Source organism: Nipponia nippon, unplaced genomic scaffold (genome assembly GCF_047370975.1).
Source record: "Nipponia nippon isolate SJK-2023a ecotype South Korea unplaced genomic scaffold, ASM4737097v1 scaffold_5, whole genome shotgun sequence".
NCBI lineage: Eukaryota > Metazoa > Chordata > Aves > Pelecaniformes > Threskiornithidae > Nipponia > Nipponia nippon.
The window spans coordinates 94,219,346-94,238,776 of NW_028262369.1; the positions used below are offsets into that span (position 1 = coordinate 94,219,346).

Below are 19,431 nucleotides of genomic sequence, written 5' to 3' on the forward strand. Positions count from 1 at the left end.
ACACTTAGTCTTAATATAGAATTTTTAGGTGTTGTTATTTGTTGATATTTTTATTTAACTTGCTTTATTTGTACATAACGTTTTTTATCAGAAAGCCAAAGAGCGTATCGATTTGTGCAAGGCAAGGACTGGGGTTTTAAGAAATTTATCCGAAGAGATTTTTTACTAGATGAAGCTAATGGTCTTCTGCCAGATGACAAGCTTACATTATTTTGTGAGGTGAGTATAGTTTGTTTTTTTTAAGTGGTAAGCTTTTAAATAAAATATTTTCTGCTCTATTAAATAGAGGTTTATGTTGACTTAAACAGTAATGTGCTATAAAAGTTGTCTTCTGTAAACTATAAATATGGTAAGATACACATTTCCTTGCTTTGTCTGCATTGTATTTTGTTTTTTCATACACGTACACTGAAGTGTAGAATAAGTCTGAATTGATTACTTGCAAACTATTGGTCTTCACCATGAATCTGCCAGGGTTAGATTAGAATTAAGTATAGAATTATTTATGCAAAAGGTGACTGATCATGCTGTCTGTAGAAGTAGTATTGTACTGAGATCGCTTTTATTTAAAGAAGTTGTATTTGGAATTAAAAGATTGTTTTTTCACTGGATAAGCAAAAGGAAATGTCTGCATGCTGGTTTGCAATATAAAAAAAATTAACTAATTGTCAGAATCTGTATTACTGTAATATCATAATTGATGGCTTTAACCAATGAACAGGTCTTTCAAGTAAATTAAACACTTTATTTTTGTAGTAATTGTTACATTTTGTTTTCTGAACAAGTGCAAGTATCCTGTAGAAGGACTGCTTAATACTGAGAATTAATATTGAGAGCTGTGGTATAAATTTTAACTTCATGGTGTATTATGAGGCACTCCTATAGTATCAGTTATGTCAGTAAATTGTCAGTAAAATGCAGTAAAATATGTACTCAATGTTAAAAATGGAAACTAGAGAAAGTTGCAATGTAAGTACAGTGTATGTTAAATATACATTGGCCAGTTATCTTTGCTGCCATAAAGTGATTAGTGGCTTAGGAGGATGATAGATGCTCTAACTGCTAATAAGTTTGCTTTGATCTGTGTATTTACAGGAAATGTGTAAAATTGTCTTGGCAAGATTACAATTTAATTATATGTCATTATGCTGTGTAGGAAGAATAATTAAAATGTGGCCCCTGAGACTAGATATTGCAAATATAGTGCATCTTATTTTCACTTAGACAAGTTAAAATAGCTGCATGATAAATTTGTTATGAATACAATTATTTGGGTGATAAAAGTAGATGTAACAAGTGTTTTGTGGTTCTGTAAAGATACTTCTGAGTATTTTCTCGTTTTAAGTTTTCTTGGTAATGAATACTTTGATGTAAATGAACAGCTCTTAAAAATAGCGTTTGGTTTTGGAAATAGGTCACTATCTAATTTTAGAGATAAAGTTTATTTAAAAAAAAAAAAAATTGAACAAATACTGCATTTTCCAGAGAGGAATATTGTTATTTAAATTTTGATGCTAATCTCAAAATATAACTGTTTTCCCTACAAAACTTCTCGATGTTTTACTGTGAGTGGCTTCTGTGAAGTGCTTGACCTACCCTGATTATAAATGCTGAAGAAAGTACAATATCTAGTTGTGCACAGTGAGCATGTTAAAATCAACTTCTGGCTTGTTACAGGCTAAAGCAAAAAAATTGGAAATCCAGATTTTTTTAAAAGATTTGTTTATTTGGATGTGTTCTTCCAGCTCTTCAGCTGTCATTAGAAATGACAGGTGGTGTTTGAAGGACTTGTTTCTGTAGACAAGTCTGAAGTCTTTGTCCTTTTAAAACCTGACTGTAAGTTCTGATTTCTGTGTTGGCCTTCCTACTTGTATCCTAGTTGGAAGACTGACTTACCACTTCTTAAAGCTATATTGCACTTGGCTTGATAAAACTTACCAGATATAGCAGGTATTTAGTAAAGGTCACTGACACCAGCTGTGTTGGTTGGCTCTTCTTTTCTCCCTGTTGGGTTGCAGAAAGATTATTTGGTCTTCCTTGGCAGCAAAGGTATTCCTTCTGTGTTGCTGAAGGTTAAGATCAGTTGGATACGACCTTGGATTGGAAACTGAAGGGCTGTTAAGTTAAATACTTTGCGAAGTCTGGTGTTGCCAACAACAAGTGACCTATTGATTAAATACAGCTTCATAATTTTATTTCTTTAAGCAAACTGATCTCTGTTTTGCTCAGTTCTCACTTTCCATATAATCTGAAATTACTGAAGCCTTGCAAGTATTTTCATTTGCTAATAGAATAGTAAATTCTCTGCAGGGATGTTTTTCCTAGTGAGTGCTTTCACAGATCTCTTGCCTAGCTGAGACTGAGAGAGTAGTCTAGGGTATCACATCATCTTTTCTATTAGATCACCACAGATTCAAACCCAAGAAAATGATGCACAGTATCCATGTAAATTGTCATCACACAGAGAACTTGTTCAGGTCCTAGTTTATGCATTTTTGTATACCCTTACACAGGAGGGTATGCAATGCGAACAGGACCTGTGCCTTTTACTTTAGGAAGTACGCATGCTGCGCAGAAGCTGCATGTTGGATAGCTTCCTAAGAAATACAGTAAAGCAGACCTTGTGGAGTACCTGAAGTCCCAGCTAGATTGCTGCTACTCTTTAAGTGGGGTTGTTCGCTATTAGTTCTAGCACCTTCTCATCATCCTGCAGTTTAGTGAAGAAATACCTTCGCTCTTGCGAGGGATTATTTTTTTTTTATGAACACAACTCTAAGGTGCCTGAAGTAAGCATTTGGTATCAGGTGTTGAGATAATCATGAGAGAGTCACTTTTAGCCTAAGATGATTTTTCAGTAGTTATGTGGGATTGACTTGATTGGATTTCAGCTTGATTTAAATAAATTAAAAAAAGAAGAATGTACTTGATTTTAAGCATGCCATCTGGACAAGTGAGAGATGAAATATCAGACTTCTGTAAGTGTTTGTATTTAGGATCTTTAAAAGTTGTTACAACCTATAGACAGTACATGCCAGGCCGTTCAGATGTGGGAGACTTGAATTAAAATTTGGCTGGGGTTATATCTTAAAAGGATGTGTGCAACACAGCAATTTGTTACAACAACTATCAATATATATCAGAAACCAATCTAAAATAGCAGAAGCTTGGAACATCAGCCATCAGTTTAAGTACACATGAAGAATGTGTAGATTACCTTCCTAGGCCCTGTCTGTAGCTAACAAGAGTGCGGTCAACTCGGATCATGAACTTTGAGTCAAGTCTCTGGAGAAGCAGAACTCTCCTTTGGCAACAGAAGACTAGCTTTGCTAAGCTAAATCTCCATTTGTGTGTATGTATATCTCCTGAAATCACTCTCTGTGTATGAAAACTGTGAAACAGAGTACACAATAGCTCTGTAGATCTTTCAGTGTTATCAATGTATAGTCTTACTGTGAAAGCAGAATTTCACAGTGCTTTGGGGTATTTTTTTTCCTTTTAAAAGGGGAAGAATACAAAGGAATTTCTTATAATCAGGAGGGGGTATGGGATGAAACAGGGAATTGGGCAATGATTCAAATCCCCAAGCTGCTCTCTTAATTGGATCATCCTCCTCTTCTGATCTGGAGTTTGGTTTGCAGTGCTCAGACTTTCTGTGAAGCTTAGCTGTGCTATTTTTGCTTTATGCCACATTTATTCCAGATGCTGTGCCTCTGGAAATCAAACAAAGCACCAATCTTAACAGTGTCAGCACTTTCTCTTAATACATAATCCTAATTTTCTGTATTTGGGAGATGCAGTGATCAAGACCTTGTAGTATGGCTCTTTTCTTTACGAAGGTTTTGTTCTCAAGCATGTGCTATCAGACAACAGAAGTAAAACCTGCTGAGCTCTTCTGTTTCCCCAGTGTACTGATTAAAATGACTTAGTATATAAAGCTATCTGAAAAAAGCAAGGATGCTACTGTCGGGTTTACTTCTTATGTGAATGACTTAAACATGGGCAATAATGGCAATATATTCACTTCAGATGCACATCTTTCACAGTTTTCTTAACTAGTTCTGTACAAAAATTACATCCTGTGAGCATGCATTTCATTATCAAAGTTACTTACCTACTACATCTTATATTCGAATTTAACTTATATTTCTAAAATAATGGCTTTTAATCTTGTTTGGAAGAGAATCACTCGTGATTCCTGCCTTAGCTAGACACAATAAAATGAAATAATGAAGGAGCTATGTTACTTGTACTTAGTTTGTGTTATCACATTGCGGGTTAAGTATGAATTTACTGTAATTAAAATTAGGAATATCATACTAATCAAAATTTCTATGGATTATTCTTCTGAAACTTTTCTGTGACCTTGTGATTCTGATGATCTGTTCAGAATTTTATATTGTATCTATTTAACTTAAATGTGTGAAGAGTGTTGAACTGTTAATTTATCTCTGAAATAGCATAACTTTTTTTTGATCCCACTGGTATCCCAAGAACCATATCTGTCCTTGACTTATTTGCTTTGGCATTTGTCAGGTGGCATGTGGTATTGTGCTCTTTCTTTCTGTTTTAGTTGGATAAATACACAATATTAGAGTCTCTAAGTATAGCCCTATTTGTTTTATGTTACTTAAAAGTAAACTGTAAAGCATTGGTTTATGGCTCCGGCCTAATGCCAGAAACACCACTGTTTTTTGCTTTGCTTTGGAATTGCTGAAATTCTAGCAATAGGTACTGTAATTTAATTATTATTGGCATTCAGTTATGAAGGAGTTGTCTTGCTGTGATTTTCTGTTAGGTAAGCGTGGTCCAAGACTCAGTAAATATATCAGGACAGTCTAATACAAACACTTTGAAGGTACCTGAATGTCGACTAGCAGAAGATTTAGGGAATCTCTGGGAAACAACAAGATTTACAGATTGCAGTTTTTATGTAGGAGGACAAGAATTCAAAGCTCATAAATCTGTCCTTGCAGGTACTTTCTACTTTTGTATTGCTATTATTTTGTAATTAAAATTACTATGAGTTTAAAATTTGATTATATTTAATATTTACTCTTCTTGCTACAGCACGATCTCCAGTTTTTAATGCAATGTTTGAACATGAAATGGAGGAAAGCAAAAAGGTAAGCCTTACTGAAAACTTCACATGTAAATATTTGTACCTTGTGAAAAGGGGAAAAGTTGCAGAAAACTTGAAGTATAGCAGGTTGAGGAAGATGAGTACTGCATGATGTTGCCTGAGCGGAGAAGGTGCTACTCCTGAACGCTTTCCCGGTGAATTCTGCAGGAGTTTTTGTGTAGAAAGCTCAGATAGGGCTGACTGTGGAGGATTCTGGAGGATTTGTTCTTTCAAGTACTTGTATCTGCTCTAGATCAGTTGTTTTTTTTTTTTTAACATTAGCTGCTGATGTAATTGACCTAGTAATCTCTGCCCCTTTTTGCTTTAGTTCATACCTTCACATAACCTGATTGTCTTGACTAAGGTTTTGCTATAGTGTATTAAAACATCTTCTGTGGTAGCTAGGACACAAAGAAACAACAGCTGAATTATGCCTCAGATTAAGCCCTGAGGCAGTGAAGCACTCCATTCACAGTTTCTGCAGCCACTTGACCTGTGTAAGTGTTTTGGATGGATAGTTACTTAATCAGCACAGAGAGCTGCTTCTGCTTTTATGCACTTGATATCTCCCACAGGGAGGAGTCGTTCATGTCTTTCATGAAGAAGAATGTCTAAAATGGGTTGGTTATAGGCAGAATCCATGAAAAGGCAAGGAACTGATCAGCTCACTAAAGGATTGTAATAGATGATCATCACTTAGTCTTGGAGGCTGCAATGATGCCACTTATGTGAACAAATACATCAGATGAATATGGTGCTGTAGTACAATTGAGTTTCACAAACACGGCATTTTTCTTCCCTGCACTTCTCCAATCTGGAAACTTTCACAGGTAGAATTGGAATAGGGAAGCATTTTATTGGGATTTCTGGACTGAAAGAAACCCCGACATGTCCCAGTTTCAGTAATGTGCCATGCTGGGGGCCTTTGTCTTCATGTTAGCAGTAAATCTCCAGTGCAGTCCTACTTCTAAATATTGTATGTGGTTCAGTGGATAGGAAACCAGGACACGTGCATCTCACGTGCTGATAGCCTGTGATTTTTGTACCCTGTTCAAAAGCCTGGTGCTTGCTTCTATGTCTTTGATATAATTTCCTACTTCATTAGTTGCTTATAGGGGATACTATTAGAGGATGGGGTCAAGCATGCAATTCTACAGATTTATTAGGAAGGCCTTTAGCTACATAATGTCAGTTAGATTTCCTTTGTTTGCGTTTTGGATTCTGAGAACAAAACGTAGGCTATGTTGACTCAATTTAAGTCAAGCCAAAAACGGCTCACTTTGTTCTGTCTGCTGCTCTGACTTCTGATATTCCAAGCATATCATTGCTGGGTTGGAAACTCAGCAGCACTTTTAAATATTCCTGAAACTGTGCCTCGATTTTTATGTACAGCCTGTGCAATACAGTCCAGAGTTAAATGTTTCTAGAAAAAAGTTGCAATTCCTTCTTATTGCCTAAGCTTTTCCAACTGATTTCTAGCAGGCTTTAAGAACTGATTTTTGATTACTTTCTGCTTAATATTGTTGTATGTTAACTTAAATTTGTAAGGATTTTGTATGACGGATGGCAAATGAAAACATGTAGCATGCATGCAGATGGTATTTGATATGTTCACTTTAAAGTTGTAGCTAAATTTCAGAGGCTTTTATTGATTATTCTTCTTTAACAGAATCGTGTAGAAATAAATGATGTAGATCCTGAAGTTTTTAAAGAAATGATGAGATTCATTTACACAGGAAAAGCACCAAACCTTGAAAAAATGGCCGACAATTTGTTGGCAGCTGCAGACAAAGTAAGTAATTGACTCCGGAGTCACACTCTGGAGTGACACAACACTTTTTTTCAGATTGATATATATTTTTATTTTTTTTTAAATACGAGAAACAGATTTCATCAGAAATGGAGAAGGATGGGAAAGAATAGACTTTTTTTAGCAGTAGAATGCTGATAAATCTTTCTTGACCAGAAGTGTTTCAGATATTGGTTATATTTACTATTCAAATTTTTTTTAGAAATTGGGGAACATTAATATGATTTGGAAAACTGGTCTTGAATAAAATGTATCCTAGATCTTTGTATTCTTGAAGAGGATTTATACAAGTGTTTGAATTAACTGTGCTCCCTAAAGTACTGCTACTTCAGAACTTTCATCTTTTGTCTTCCCTACAAACGTAGTAATTCTGATCGTTCACCTCTTCTGTATTGGGATCTTGTATTCTCTTCAAATTGTTGCTCTGTGAAATACTTTTTCTGCTATGATTTTTGAGATGAGGGGACTTAGAACAGCACAGTAGTTAAGGTGAGATTATTCCCTTTCATACATAATTTACAGTTTTTTAACTTTTTTAAAAAACATGACCCGATACCTTGTTTTTTCTTCACTGCTTTACAGCTTGAGTTGAAATCTTAGTTAGATATCCTCAGAGGACACACAGTTGTCTTTCCCTGTGGAGGCATAAGTAGGTTAGAATCCAGAAAATACTCACATCAGTGTGTGTAATCGGAAACTTTTTCACTCTCAGCTGAGAGTATGGCAATTTCTTAAACTACCTTTGCAATTTCTGAATTGGTTGTGCAATAATATCCATAAAACATTAGTGGTGAAAACTGCCTGTTTTCATAATCTATCCTAATAAGTCATTTAAGATAATAAAAGTCATCCCAGTAGTTAATTTCAAGAAACAATTTTTTTTTTTTTTTTCTGGCAACTTAATGTGTTCTATTTTTTCAAGATCTCTTGACCTGGCACTGCCCTAGCTTTGGTGACTGATAGTTCTGATTCTTTTCACCTCTCATTGCCAGCATCTCATCTTCCAAAACTGATTGTGTTTTGTTGAGTTTCAGTACACCCAAGCGGGAAGGTGAAATGGTGTTATTTTATGAATGCTGGCTTTTATTCAGGGCATAATGGATAAATGTAGAGAATATTATAAGCTATAGTTGTATGATAGTCTGCAATAGCAGGAAATAAAAATGGTGAGCTAGAAGGTCCCTGTAGCTTTTTGTAACAGTTAAAAACTGCTAGAAACTTTCTGCTATTCCTTCTGAATGTGAACTAACCCAAAAATGAGTGTTCTTCATATTAACAAAGGCATTACACTGCTGTATTACCTGGTAGGTACAGATTTGTTATAATTGATATTTATTTACTTTAAAGAAAAGGTATCCTGAGGCGTAGTATAGTAATAAAATGGTAGTAAAAATGCATAGGTCTAGAAACATAGAAGTTAGCCCAATAATTTGACTTTTCTTCAATGACATTTCTTTGTTGCATAGAACAGTTGCTGATACAAATGTGTGAGTGGCAACTTGAATATATGCCACTCATACATCTAAAACTCTTTTCAGACTTGAAAACTGTATCTGAAGGGTGCGAAACTAAATGGGATGGGTAAGATCTCAATAGGCATGTATTCAGCTGAATGTAACCTGTTCAGACTATGACATCCTTCAAAGAAGAAGCACAGTTTATTCATGCAAAATATAATATGAGAATGTAATTATTTTACATCAGTTTCCTGGTAGGCTGTGTCAAAGGTACAGAATAAATTAAGAAATTCGGAGATGGGGGTGGGGGTAAACTTGGAACAAGCTATTTTCAAACAGGCTAATGTATTTTCCCTTGGACGGTTTCATGAAACTTCCCATTGTATGATTTCTTGCTCCTCACTTTGAGATGGTAACCTGTCTAATGATGATTTTGATAAGGAGCCCATGTCTGTTCCTTGCTCTTTCTGCTTTACCAAACTGAAGGAAAATGAAAACTTCTAAATGAGTTATTTTTGTTGTTTTAGTAAAAGTTCTCCCAGTAAAGCATTTGATCAGTTTGTGTCAAACCTAACGCGTGTCTTGCCATTTGAGGACTCTTCAGTGCAGCATATTGAATTTTGAATTACCTGTTTGGAGGTGGTGTGGTCCTAAGCTGGGGAGGCACCAAGCGTTTTCATGACTGGAACTGTCTTAAAAACTGTAGAGATAACGGTAGAAAGAATGAGTTTGAAGAATGATTAGTGTAGTTTTTTCTTTTATCAGTATGCACTGGAACGGCTGAAGGTCATGTGTGAGGAAGCACTCTGTAGTAACCTCTCGGTAGAAAATGTTGCTGACATTCTTATCCTCGCAGATTTGCACAGCGCTGAACAGTTAAAAGCACAAGCAATAGACTTTATTAACAGGCAAGTAATATTTATAAGACTCTAAATATATTTGTATTTATGCTTCTTGTACCTTTTCAATATTAGCACAGTTCTTTCTTCCAGGTGCAGTGTTCTTAGACAACTTGGGTGTAAAGATGGGAAAAACTGGAATAGCAAGTAAGTTTCCCTGCCTCACGATGTTCTGTACAAACACTGCTAAATAGCCTGCAGATCTTAAGAACTGTTGCTTCATTTCCACACTACTGAGGCCAGTCACTGACTGTAAGTAAAGTAGGATTCAGCAGGTGCTACCCCAGTTATGACTGTGACTTCCCCTTTAAATGATAGGGAGAGTTAACTGCCCTCCACTGTGAGATTGTAACAATAGCTGGTTTTCATTCCTCTCCTAGGGACATATCAGTGCTGTGAGATGGTGGCAGCAGCCACCACGAGAGAAAGGAAACCATTTTCTTGACTAACCAGGTTTGTGCTTGGAGGAGTGGCAACCCCAGTGTGGTTTCAGGACTTGCTTAGGTCAATCTGAGCCTGCAGTGGTGCCTGAGCCTGCAGTGTTTCCAAAGAACGGAGGGCAGTTGCTCTTTTTGCCTTCGGCAACATGTTTGTGCACCTTCCCGCATGCCGGCACTAGTACTCTTGAGGCCACACAACTAGTCAGTCAGGTCCCTCTGATCTGGCTGACTGTAAGTGCTCAGGCCTACACTGGAAATAGGTTGAGAATACGTGGCTCAGACTGTAGGATTGATTGCAGCATATACTTAGAACAGCTCAAGTGAATCATGGAATAGAAGATAACCAGTGGTAGGCTGAAACAGTAAAAGGACAGCAAAGCACCTATTTCTTCCCATCAGAATCTCCAGAGAAGTTAAAAGCTGTGTTGTACCGTTAATTTAAAATCGGAGTGTTTCTCCTTTAAAAAAAAAAAGTCTTCACAGACCTAATGACTGAGCCTGATGTGGAAAAGGAAGGGGGTGGTAGAAGGGAAATAGTAAAATACCAGTAGAAAAACTAATAAAGTCAGAATACATAACAATGTAAACTAGTTGATGTGTTCCTTCTCAAGTGATTTGGAACTTAGTGAGCTGAATTCTGTCTTGAATAATTGCTAGTAAAGATGCTGGTCATCTTTCCTTCAGCTGAAGCATCTACAATAAATCTGCAATAATGTGAGAGGGCCTGGCTTAATTTACTGACTCTGGGCACCAGGGAGTCTGAACTTTGGTGTTGTTTCTCAAGGCAGCCACCTTTACTGACTTGCAGCAGAAGATTAAAGGCTTGCATTAGAAATCTGCAAAAGGTTTTTGAGAGATCGTATAGTGTAGAGGTCAGCTGCTAACTTTATGCTTGACGCTGTTCCTGAAACAGTATGAGGGTGCTCACGAAAGGCTTTTGAAAACGCAGGGCAATGGAAACTTGGGATTGATGCATAAGCTGTCGGTTCCAAATTACACATTTATCCTGTGTCGATGTGGCATGCATCCCAACCAGTGCAATATTCTTCATGTGCAGAGTGAATGTTATGCTTTTGTTTTATATTCTTTCACAGAAAAGTAAATATATACATTGTTTTTAATCTCCTGGATGTCAATGTGATGCCTGCTGAAATCTGTTGTTGCTTCTGCATTAGTTAAAAACCGACAGTGGCCATTGAAAACCGTTCTGAATGTAGTCCATGGTCTTGTACTGAAGAAAGAGTGACTATTCTCAAGTATGCTCCACTGGTACTCAAACTGTGAGCTCCCAGTGAAGGGTTCTGTAGTCAGCCAGCTAATCTGTCTTCCTGGCTTTTTCTAGTATATAAACTAATCGTTTTTGCTGCAGTTTCAGCTGATTCATCTTGTCATCCTTCTCTCTCCCCAAATTGAGCATGTCCTTCTATGTAATGAGATTATCGTGTCTTCCCTTGCTTTTCTTCTCTACACTAGACCTCATTTTCTTCTTGTTTTCCCCTTACCATTTGTATTGTTTTTCCTGAGCAATTTCAAGGAGGTTATCTTACACAGTACCCAGTATTGGACACAGCGCTCTAGCTGAGCTCTTGCTGGTACTGAGTAGAGCAGAAGTAGCACCCTGTGTCCTACATGTGATGATATTAATATACCTGAATTACAATTTGCTGCTGCTTTCCAATGGCATCGTTACTGGCATTCATAAAGTCTGTCTCATAATGCTCAACTGCTCTCCTGCAGTAGTTCTGCCTTGCCTGCTCTTCTCCACTGTGCATTTGTGCGTTTGGTTTGTAAAATTGTGTGACTATTCTTAATACTTCTGTTTTCAGCCAAGCAACAGACATAATGGAAACAGCAGGCTGGAAGTCCATGATCCACTCCCACCCTCACTTAGTAGCAGAGGCCTTTCGCGCACTAGCATCTGCACAGTGTCCACAGTTTGGCATTCCACGCAAACGGCTAAAACAGTCATGAAATCTTCCATGAACTTTAGAGAAATTGAATTGACTCTACTCCTCCATGTCCAGAGGTGTTTTCACAAACCATAACAAGAGTTTTTGTTATCCTTGTCCACAGAACAGAAGCTGAAAAAGCCTATTGTTTGCTTTTCAGGTGGATAATTTATGGTTTAATCCTCAGCTTTAAATTAGACTGATTACTCTAATTCACTGAAAGGCCTTAAATTATCTTCAATGACTCTCTAGTCCATATAGTCTAATGTATCTTGATTTTTTTATTATTATTTTTTAATGTGCCTTGTCTTTTTGACTAGGCTCTGCAGGATTGCACTAGCTCCATAATGCAGTAAAGTTGATAACTGAAGATTAATTTTTGAAAGGGATCTTCCATTATTTTCAGAAAAAAAAAATAGTATAGTTTGGTCCTGTGCTAACTGGAAGGTTTTAACTAGCCTCTCATTTAAAAGCACTTGAACCAGAGGCACATAATGTACCCTAGACAAGTGCTAAATATAGGGAGAGCCTGTTTACCTTCAGCGAATGCCTACAGGCTATTTATGGCAATATACTGCTTTGAACATAATTTATTTTTCATTGTGGGGGCAAATATGCAATGGTTTGGCCCAAAAATGTATTTTCATTACAGTTTGTAATGCTTATTGTGTGTGTGTCAAAGCTGTCCAAATGGTAAAAGAAACACAGAATAAACCTCTTGCTTGTGTTTCTTTACGGTCCATCATTAGTTTACATTTAATGCAGAACTGAACGAGAGGTAGAGAGTTCAATGTGAAAACAGAATAGTATTGTATATGGAAAAAATATATCCCACATGTATGGTTACATAGAAAAGTAAAGGATGCGTAGAATGACCAAATGTAAATTGAAGAAATGGGCCAAATGGATTCTGAATATGCACTTTTAATGTGTAACTTTTGTATGTCGTGTGGTACATATCTATTTTGCTTTTGATGAATTAATGAGGTACAGGTAATTGTGGCTTAACTTTTTAGATACATTTTAAGATGCCCACAGCCACATGGGATTTAGTTTTGTTAGAAAAGAAAGGCATGTCTTTTTAAGACTCAATTGAAGGTGGCTATTGCGAGCTTTCATGTTTAAGTAACGGAATATTTTCGCTTATTTGAAAAAGGCATGTGAATGGTAAAATTTTGAAGGGATTTTTCCCATCTTGACATATGTGCACAGCTTCCATTAACACCTCAGGAGGTTACGTACACATCAAGAGGAATATTTCCCTGAAATGTCAGATGGTATTTGCAAGCAGAGACTTGCTCAGTCTTGCATTTCAGTTATTGTACTAGCATTGTGGATGGTATTGAAATTCTGCATAATGTGAAAAGGATGAAACATTTGTAAACTGCTTGTCATGGGCCAGTTCTTTATTATATGAACCTTAGCTTTAATACCAACATCCTCGGTGTTTGATAGCTTTGTTTACAATTGGGAGGAAAAGTCTGCAGTAGTGCACACTCTAAATGTTTCCTGAGTTATTGCATTGAGTTTACTGTAATAGTGATAATATGCTATATTTCTTTTTTGGGAAGACTTGGGTTTAGCAGTGGGGAATGGGAGGAGATCTCACCTAATTTATAAACGTATTTGCATAAGGGTTTTTAGTTTGCCTCTTAAAAAAAGTTATGCAGGGAGGAGAGAGGAAGAATTTCAGATTGTTTACTATCTCAAAATCTATCTCCATCCTCATTTCATTAAGATTCACCTGAATTGCTCTGAACGAAATTTTTAGAGGAAAGAGTATATAGTTTTATACTTTGGCATCTAGTAGACCATTAGCAAAGGTAAATTGGAAAAAATGCCCAGTCCAGTTTTGAAGAACAAAATAACCTCTAAACATGCATTTTCTTCTTACCTTGTAACTAAATCTTTATGATGGATAAAGTGTAAAATCAGAAACTTTAATAGTACGTAAGGCATCAAATTATATATTTAGAGATTTATCCTTTTATCAATTTTTAAATATTTATCTAAAATTAGGTCTCATAAGCATTCTTCACAATAAGACGTAAAGGTAATTGTTCCCTCCAAAATAGTAGTGTTTTTGCTGCACTGTGTAACGCGTTAGGACTATATATCCTCATACTCATCACTGGGAAAACTTGCAGCTCTAAGATACAAAGTGACTTGAATATTTAATGCTGTAATGATTGTCCAGCTCAGCTTGTTCTACAGTAACAACATACAGTAATCTAATGGAAAGCTTAAGGACTTTTATGAAGACTTTTTTTTCTTTTAGAAGCTTAATACACTTTGTACCAAAAAACGTCAGACACTGTGCTGTAATAGTATCTACATCGTAGAGTGTCCACTTCTCAAGTCAGGCAGTGTATACCATACATTACACTAACAGGAAAGAAAACCCCATGATAACTGATCTGTTTAGATTTGATTTTATTTATTATGTATGTTTTCAAGCTTTGTCAGCTCTTAAGAAAAAGGTAAAACAGTTGCTGTATTCGTGAGTGCACTCGTTACTCACCTCTTCTTTAATTCTCTACATGCAGTGTTCTCACTGGAGCAGGATAGCTGTAATTACACCCTTCTTCGGATTCAGTAGCTAGTTTTTATTCCCCACATCTCAAGAGCTTGCCCTTCAAAACCTCAGTTGTCAGTTCGAAGTGCAGCAGATATAAAACTATCTCATACAGTGGACGGTTTTTTTCAGGCTGAAATCTTGGGGGTTTTTTCTTAGTTTTATATACAGATTAGGAACATAATGTATGAAGGTGCCATGTTTTGGCTTGCCAACACTACTCCCTCAGATATATGTGAACCATTGCTTCCGTACTTTTCTGGGGAGAACCCTGCATGTGTCCTGTGTGTGCGTGCGCGTGTGTGTATGACTGTGCGGTGTTTTTTGTCAAGAATGACTTTCTAAAAATAAGGACTCAATTTGCTGTTAAAATGCTATTATGTATTATATATATATTTTTTTTTTTCCATTTGAACCTCTCCTAAGGAGATGCTTTGGGTGGAAGATGCTTCAATAAATCCTTATTTCCTAGTCCATTTACTGCATGCAGAAGTATGAACACATTGTGCCTTTTTTAGGAAACTGTTGTAATGAAGGGAAGATTTAAACAGGATACAAGATCTTTTTGAAAGGTATTTTTAAAGGTGAAGGAGAATGCTATTTGATACACAGTTGAGATGGAAAAGTTACAAATTACCCATTTGAGCTCTGTTGCATGTTGATTCTTGCTTCCTAAATTCAGTTTCACAGAGGTAGAAACAACACAAAAAAGTGGAATTAGTATTACAGGTACCAGTTGAGTAATGGTATATTTTTGTGAAAATGTGAAAATATTTGCTGTTACAAGATAAGTGTATGTCAAAATGTGATAATCATGGACACAAAGTTAGTTTTACAAGCTACTCTAGTTCTGATGTTTTTCTAAACATTGAGTATTTAGTATAAAATTCACCTTTGCACAGAAGGTCAGTAGAACACCTACATGGAGATTATGTTCCTTTTAAATCCTCATGGAAAGGTTTTTCCCGTGGGAGGATAAAACGATGTGCAGTATTTGACACTGTGTTTCATAAGACAGTGAATTGCAATTGTGAGGTATTGCTACCTGAAATAGTGTTGAATTTTGTTGAATTTTACAGCTGGTTAAAATTCCTAAGCTTAACTGATTTATTTTTTTGTATTTGACAAATGGAATGTTAACTGTCCTCTTTGTCTGGTGTTGATAGCATATTTAGTGCAGAGCTTAGCTCCTTAGCTCGCAAGACACTGACTTAGTCTCATAACTTGGCTTCTGCTTACAGTAAATGGACTATGTTTGTAAAGGGAATTCACTATTTCAAATGTTTGGCAAGGAACTTCGCCGTATTTGTAACCTGGTTTTTGAAGGCTTAAGATCAATGAGTCCTATTTTAGAAATTAAACCAGTGAAATGACTTAGACCTGTTTTGGGGTGGAAATGATTAAGAGAATTCAGATATGTAAAACAGTTGTATCGAACCATCCAGCCTTTTTTTATCAGCTGATGTTAATGGTGAAATACTTTTTGTACCTTGTTGCTGAAAATATTTTTGCGTTTCAGCACATCAAGTTACAATAAAGTTGTTACTTATACAGAATGTGTCTGTGTGGCTTGTATTTGTTTTTTACCTGTGTATGTTCCCAATGGCTACCTTTGCTTCTCTTCTTTGAGAAAGGTGTTTTACCAGCACTGTCCGTCAGTCTAGCGTAAAATATACTGCTGTCCTTTCGGAAGCCTTTTTTGGGGAGGACCATATTGCAGTCTTGCTCTGAGCTCCACTAACTTGGTTATTTTTTCCATTTTGACACTTTCAAATAACTTAGAGCTCCGAATAGCTTGTAACTTGCCTGCCTGAGAAATGACTGCCTTTACACAGACTCTGTCAGAACTGATACTCGGTGGGAAGAAGAGTTGGTCCTGTGGTAATGAAGATGGGCTTCATGGTTTCCAAGAGATTTGGTTTCATTTTCCACCTACCATCAAAAACTGTCTCTTTTTTTTTTTTTTTTTTCCCTCTCTCCTGTCAAGGAGTATAGGCTTATAATGACCACATACAACAGGAATGTTGCTTGCATTTGTGACGGGAGAAGAGGTATGTAAGAATAATCTACATGGGTCGTTCGTGGGGTTTAATATGTTTATAGATAGTGTGCAAAGATATGTAGGCCTGTTGATACACTGCTCCATGCGTTTGACTTTGGATGCACTGAACTCCAGAAAACGATGATGTCAAGGTAAGTTACTTTGCGCAAAGTGACGCAGGCCATTTGAACAAACGCAATGACCTGTCTTGTGTTATCTAGGCTACGGCGAGAATGTGGCACAATCGACCATGGCAGTTCTTCCTAAGGTGACTTGGGTAAGAAATAAGGATACAGAGCTGTCGTCATAGGGCTGTCTTGGGCGTCTCAGCGTAGCACATCGCTGTTTTGTGTGTAGGTACATGCAAAATTCTCCATGTTTGCTTAAAACATACATCCCTTAAGTTACTCCGCAATAATTAAAGTTCCTCGTGGGGCTTATACCAACAATGGCATACCTTACACCTTTGCTGGCAGTTTCAGTGACCTCCAAGGTAAACGTGACTGGTTACCACTGTGAATGGTAATCAAAATTATTTATGCAAGTCCAAATTTTTGAGCTGAGCTTCAACTTCTAGGTAAAGAATATTAAACTTTATTATTTCTTTTTTTAGAAGGCTATATTTTTATCCTTAGTCTTTCTGAAGTAATTTTTCTTCTGAGATGTTTACCATGTCATCATACAAAAGTTTTTTCTTTGTTGTTCAGCAAAACGGATTCAATTAGCATTGATTAAAAAAAGCACCTCTTTTCCTTCTAAAATGAATTCTAATTGTCTTTTATATGGAAACTGGACACATAAATAAGGCTTTTCCTACGTCTAGCTGAATGCTTCTCTTAAAAGTATTTTACAGTGTCAATCTGTCTGAATCTTGGTTTAACTCAAATATTACTAGTAACGTTAGCAGCTTTCTGAGAATTCTTAATTGAAGTCCAACGTACGTCCTTCCCTTTCTTTAAAAGGGGAAAGCTCACATTATCAGTGTCGATGGGTAAGATACGCTATTAGAGTAAAAAGCATCTCTCACTGTGCAGCATTGCCAGCCCTGCCGTGCACTGAAGGCGTAGTTTGATGTCCTACTGAGTAGTGCCAGCTTAAGCAGTCCCCGTTAACTGCCGCTAGGAGAAAAGTGTTTCAAAGTGCAGCCTAAGCAGTCACAGGTGAGAAATACCGATTAAAGTGTGTCTTTGTGCCTCTTCTCCAGAATTCATAGCTGTTACTGACTAATCATGACAACTTGCATCTTAACTTTGCCGGGAGAAATTCTGATTTATTCTAGGATCTTACCTACCTTACTGTTTTAATTATTAAAGAATTCAGTAAGTTTAGCTATGTTCTATATGGAAGAATATAACCTTTTAATATTAATGTTTTTCTGTTTTAGATGACTTCTGTTACAATTACTATTTAAGTTAGTATTACCCATTCCACCACAAATTTTACGTGCCATGTTTAAGTAAGTGAGTTATATTAATGATCAAACTACTTCCATTATACACAAATAACTTTGCACTTAGCATTGTGATAGTATGGTAATAGAGGAAATGCTGTTAATTGCTGTTAAAATTAGAGTAGTTTTGAACAGTTTATCTTTCTGCAAACTTCTTGGCAATTTTCCACTAGAGGAACATGTTTTTATTGTCATCTATTTTGAAGATTCCTTCTTTGTTCTCTCAGAGGAAGCTGGAAGAAATACAAGTGTAGACGTCGAATGAAACATTTCAGATGTATGATGCAAAGAACCTGCTTTTTCCACTACAAGCACTGCATCTAGGCAAAAAACCTCCCAGAACTCAGCTGTGACAATTCACGAGTGCTGTGGAATAGAGATGGCATTCCAGTGGTTGGCAAATAAGTTATATTTTAAACAGTATCTGAAGTTGATGCTTGAAGTGTAAAATTGGGTTTCTCATAAGTCAAGTATAAATAACAGAAATCAGCTTGTGATTCAGGACTCGGGAGGAAAAATAATTTTGCAGAGTTTGCTTGGCCTTGGCTTACAGAGAAACTACCGAGAGTGTTTCGAGTTCTTGGTTAAAGTATTTTGAAGGAGACTTAGAGCTGTCGCAATATGCGGTGATCATCCTGTAAAGCAGAGAGCAGATTTGACTTCCTTTGAAAACATTACCTGACACTAACATTTTTGTCTTGCATTCTTAGTAGAGTTTGGAGCATAACAGTATTTTTGTGCAGGTACTGTATTTCAATCAAGGGTATGTATATAATGAGTGAAAATCTGCACTTTGCCAAACTTATGCATGTTTCATGTGTTGGCAGTGATAGTCATGTAGAAAATAAATTGCGCTATGTCAAACTTTGCGCTGCTGATCAGAATGGAGGCAATTTGTGCTGCATTTTAAGCAGTTACGGCTTTTGACTTGCCACATTTCTCGCTGCATAGTTGACTGAGCCATTTCAGTTAATAAAGGTAAATTTTGACGCATATGCAAAAAATTCTAATGGGGTGACTTCTTAAAGTGTAGAAGCTTTAACTGCAGGCGAACCTCCTATTTTAACATTAATTGCCAAGTAAACTATTTAAATTTTTTACTTTTAATTGGTAACTTTCCGCAAGCTTTAATTTTATGTATTATGTACACGTAATTTTCTAAACCAGCTGTGTTGTGTTTATAAAGTCTTGAAATTTTAAGACAAACCACCTACTTGCCACTGAAGGATGCAGCTAAAATGTTGCCTTACTGTGGTCAGCAGAGACTAAATCTTGCTCGTGTAGTTGCGCTATCCCCAGATTAAGAGCTGTGATGTTCTCCATAAAGCCTACACCGTATCTTTTAAAAGGGGGAAAAAAAAAAGTCTTAAATTTTGCATCTTGTCCCTGTCGGATCTTGCAGATGGGCTGTTCCTTTCAGACACACGCATGTGGGAGTTCTTGCACTACCAAGACTTCATTTCTCCCTTACAGCAGGACTGTGTGTTATTACGCTGGATCAGAAAGAGCCCATACCGGTACAGTTTACCTGGGGAGGGTTATCCCAGGGCAACAAACAAAACTTGTTTGCCTTTTTCTCTGCTGGTGGTGTAAGGACCGGCATGGGAAGAAGCAGATGGAGGGTGTGCTCACTAAGGCTGGCTGCCTAGTTGGCTGTGTACAGACAAGCTTCTGAGCTACATCTTCTCTAT

At 36.8% G+C, this 19,431-nt stretch overlaps 1 protein-coding gene across 5 annotated transcripts in view; it reads left to right on the forward strand.

Moving 5' to 3' along the window:
- The window catches only part of SPOPL (speckle type BTB/POZ protein like), a 37,948-nt gene extending 21,149 nt beyond the window's left edge, over positions 1 to 16,799 (forward strand). Inside the window, exons 5-12 of one of the 5 annotated variants that reach the window (XR_015699042.1) lie at positions 92 to 219; positions 4,796 to 4,973; positions 5,068 to 5,123; positions 6,789 to 6,911; positions 9,152 to 9,294; positions 9,379 to 9,432; positions 9,666 to 9,738; positions 11,552 to 11,674. Coding sequence is in view for 3 of the 5 variants with exons in the window: in XM_087733480.1 (XP_087589606.1) it covers positions 92 to 219; positions 4,796 to 4,973; positions 5,068 to 5,123; positions 6,789 to 6,911; positions 9,152 to 9,294; positions 9,379 to 9,432; positions 11,552 to 11,696 (827 nt within the window). In the remaining 2 variants the exon portion in view is untranslated. Of the gene's footprint in view, positions 1 to 91; positions 220 to 4,795; positions 4,974 to 5,067; positions 5,124 to 6,788; positions 6,912 to 9,151; positions 9,295 to 9,378; positions 9,538 to 9,665; positions 9,739 to 11,551; positions 15,806 to 16,236 lie in introns of those variants that run through there. The other 4 variants (XM_087733482.1, XR_015699043.1, XM_087733481.1 and 1 more) reach the window with 4 other exon arrangements.
- Positions 16,800 to 19,431: the final 2,632 nt, after the last annotated feature.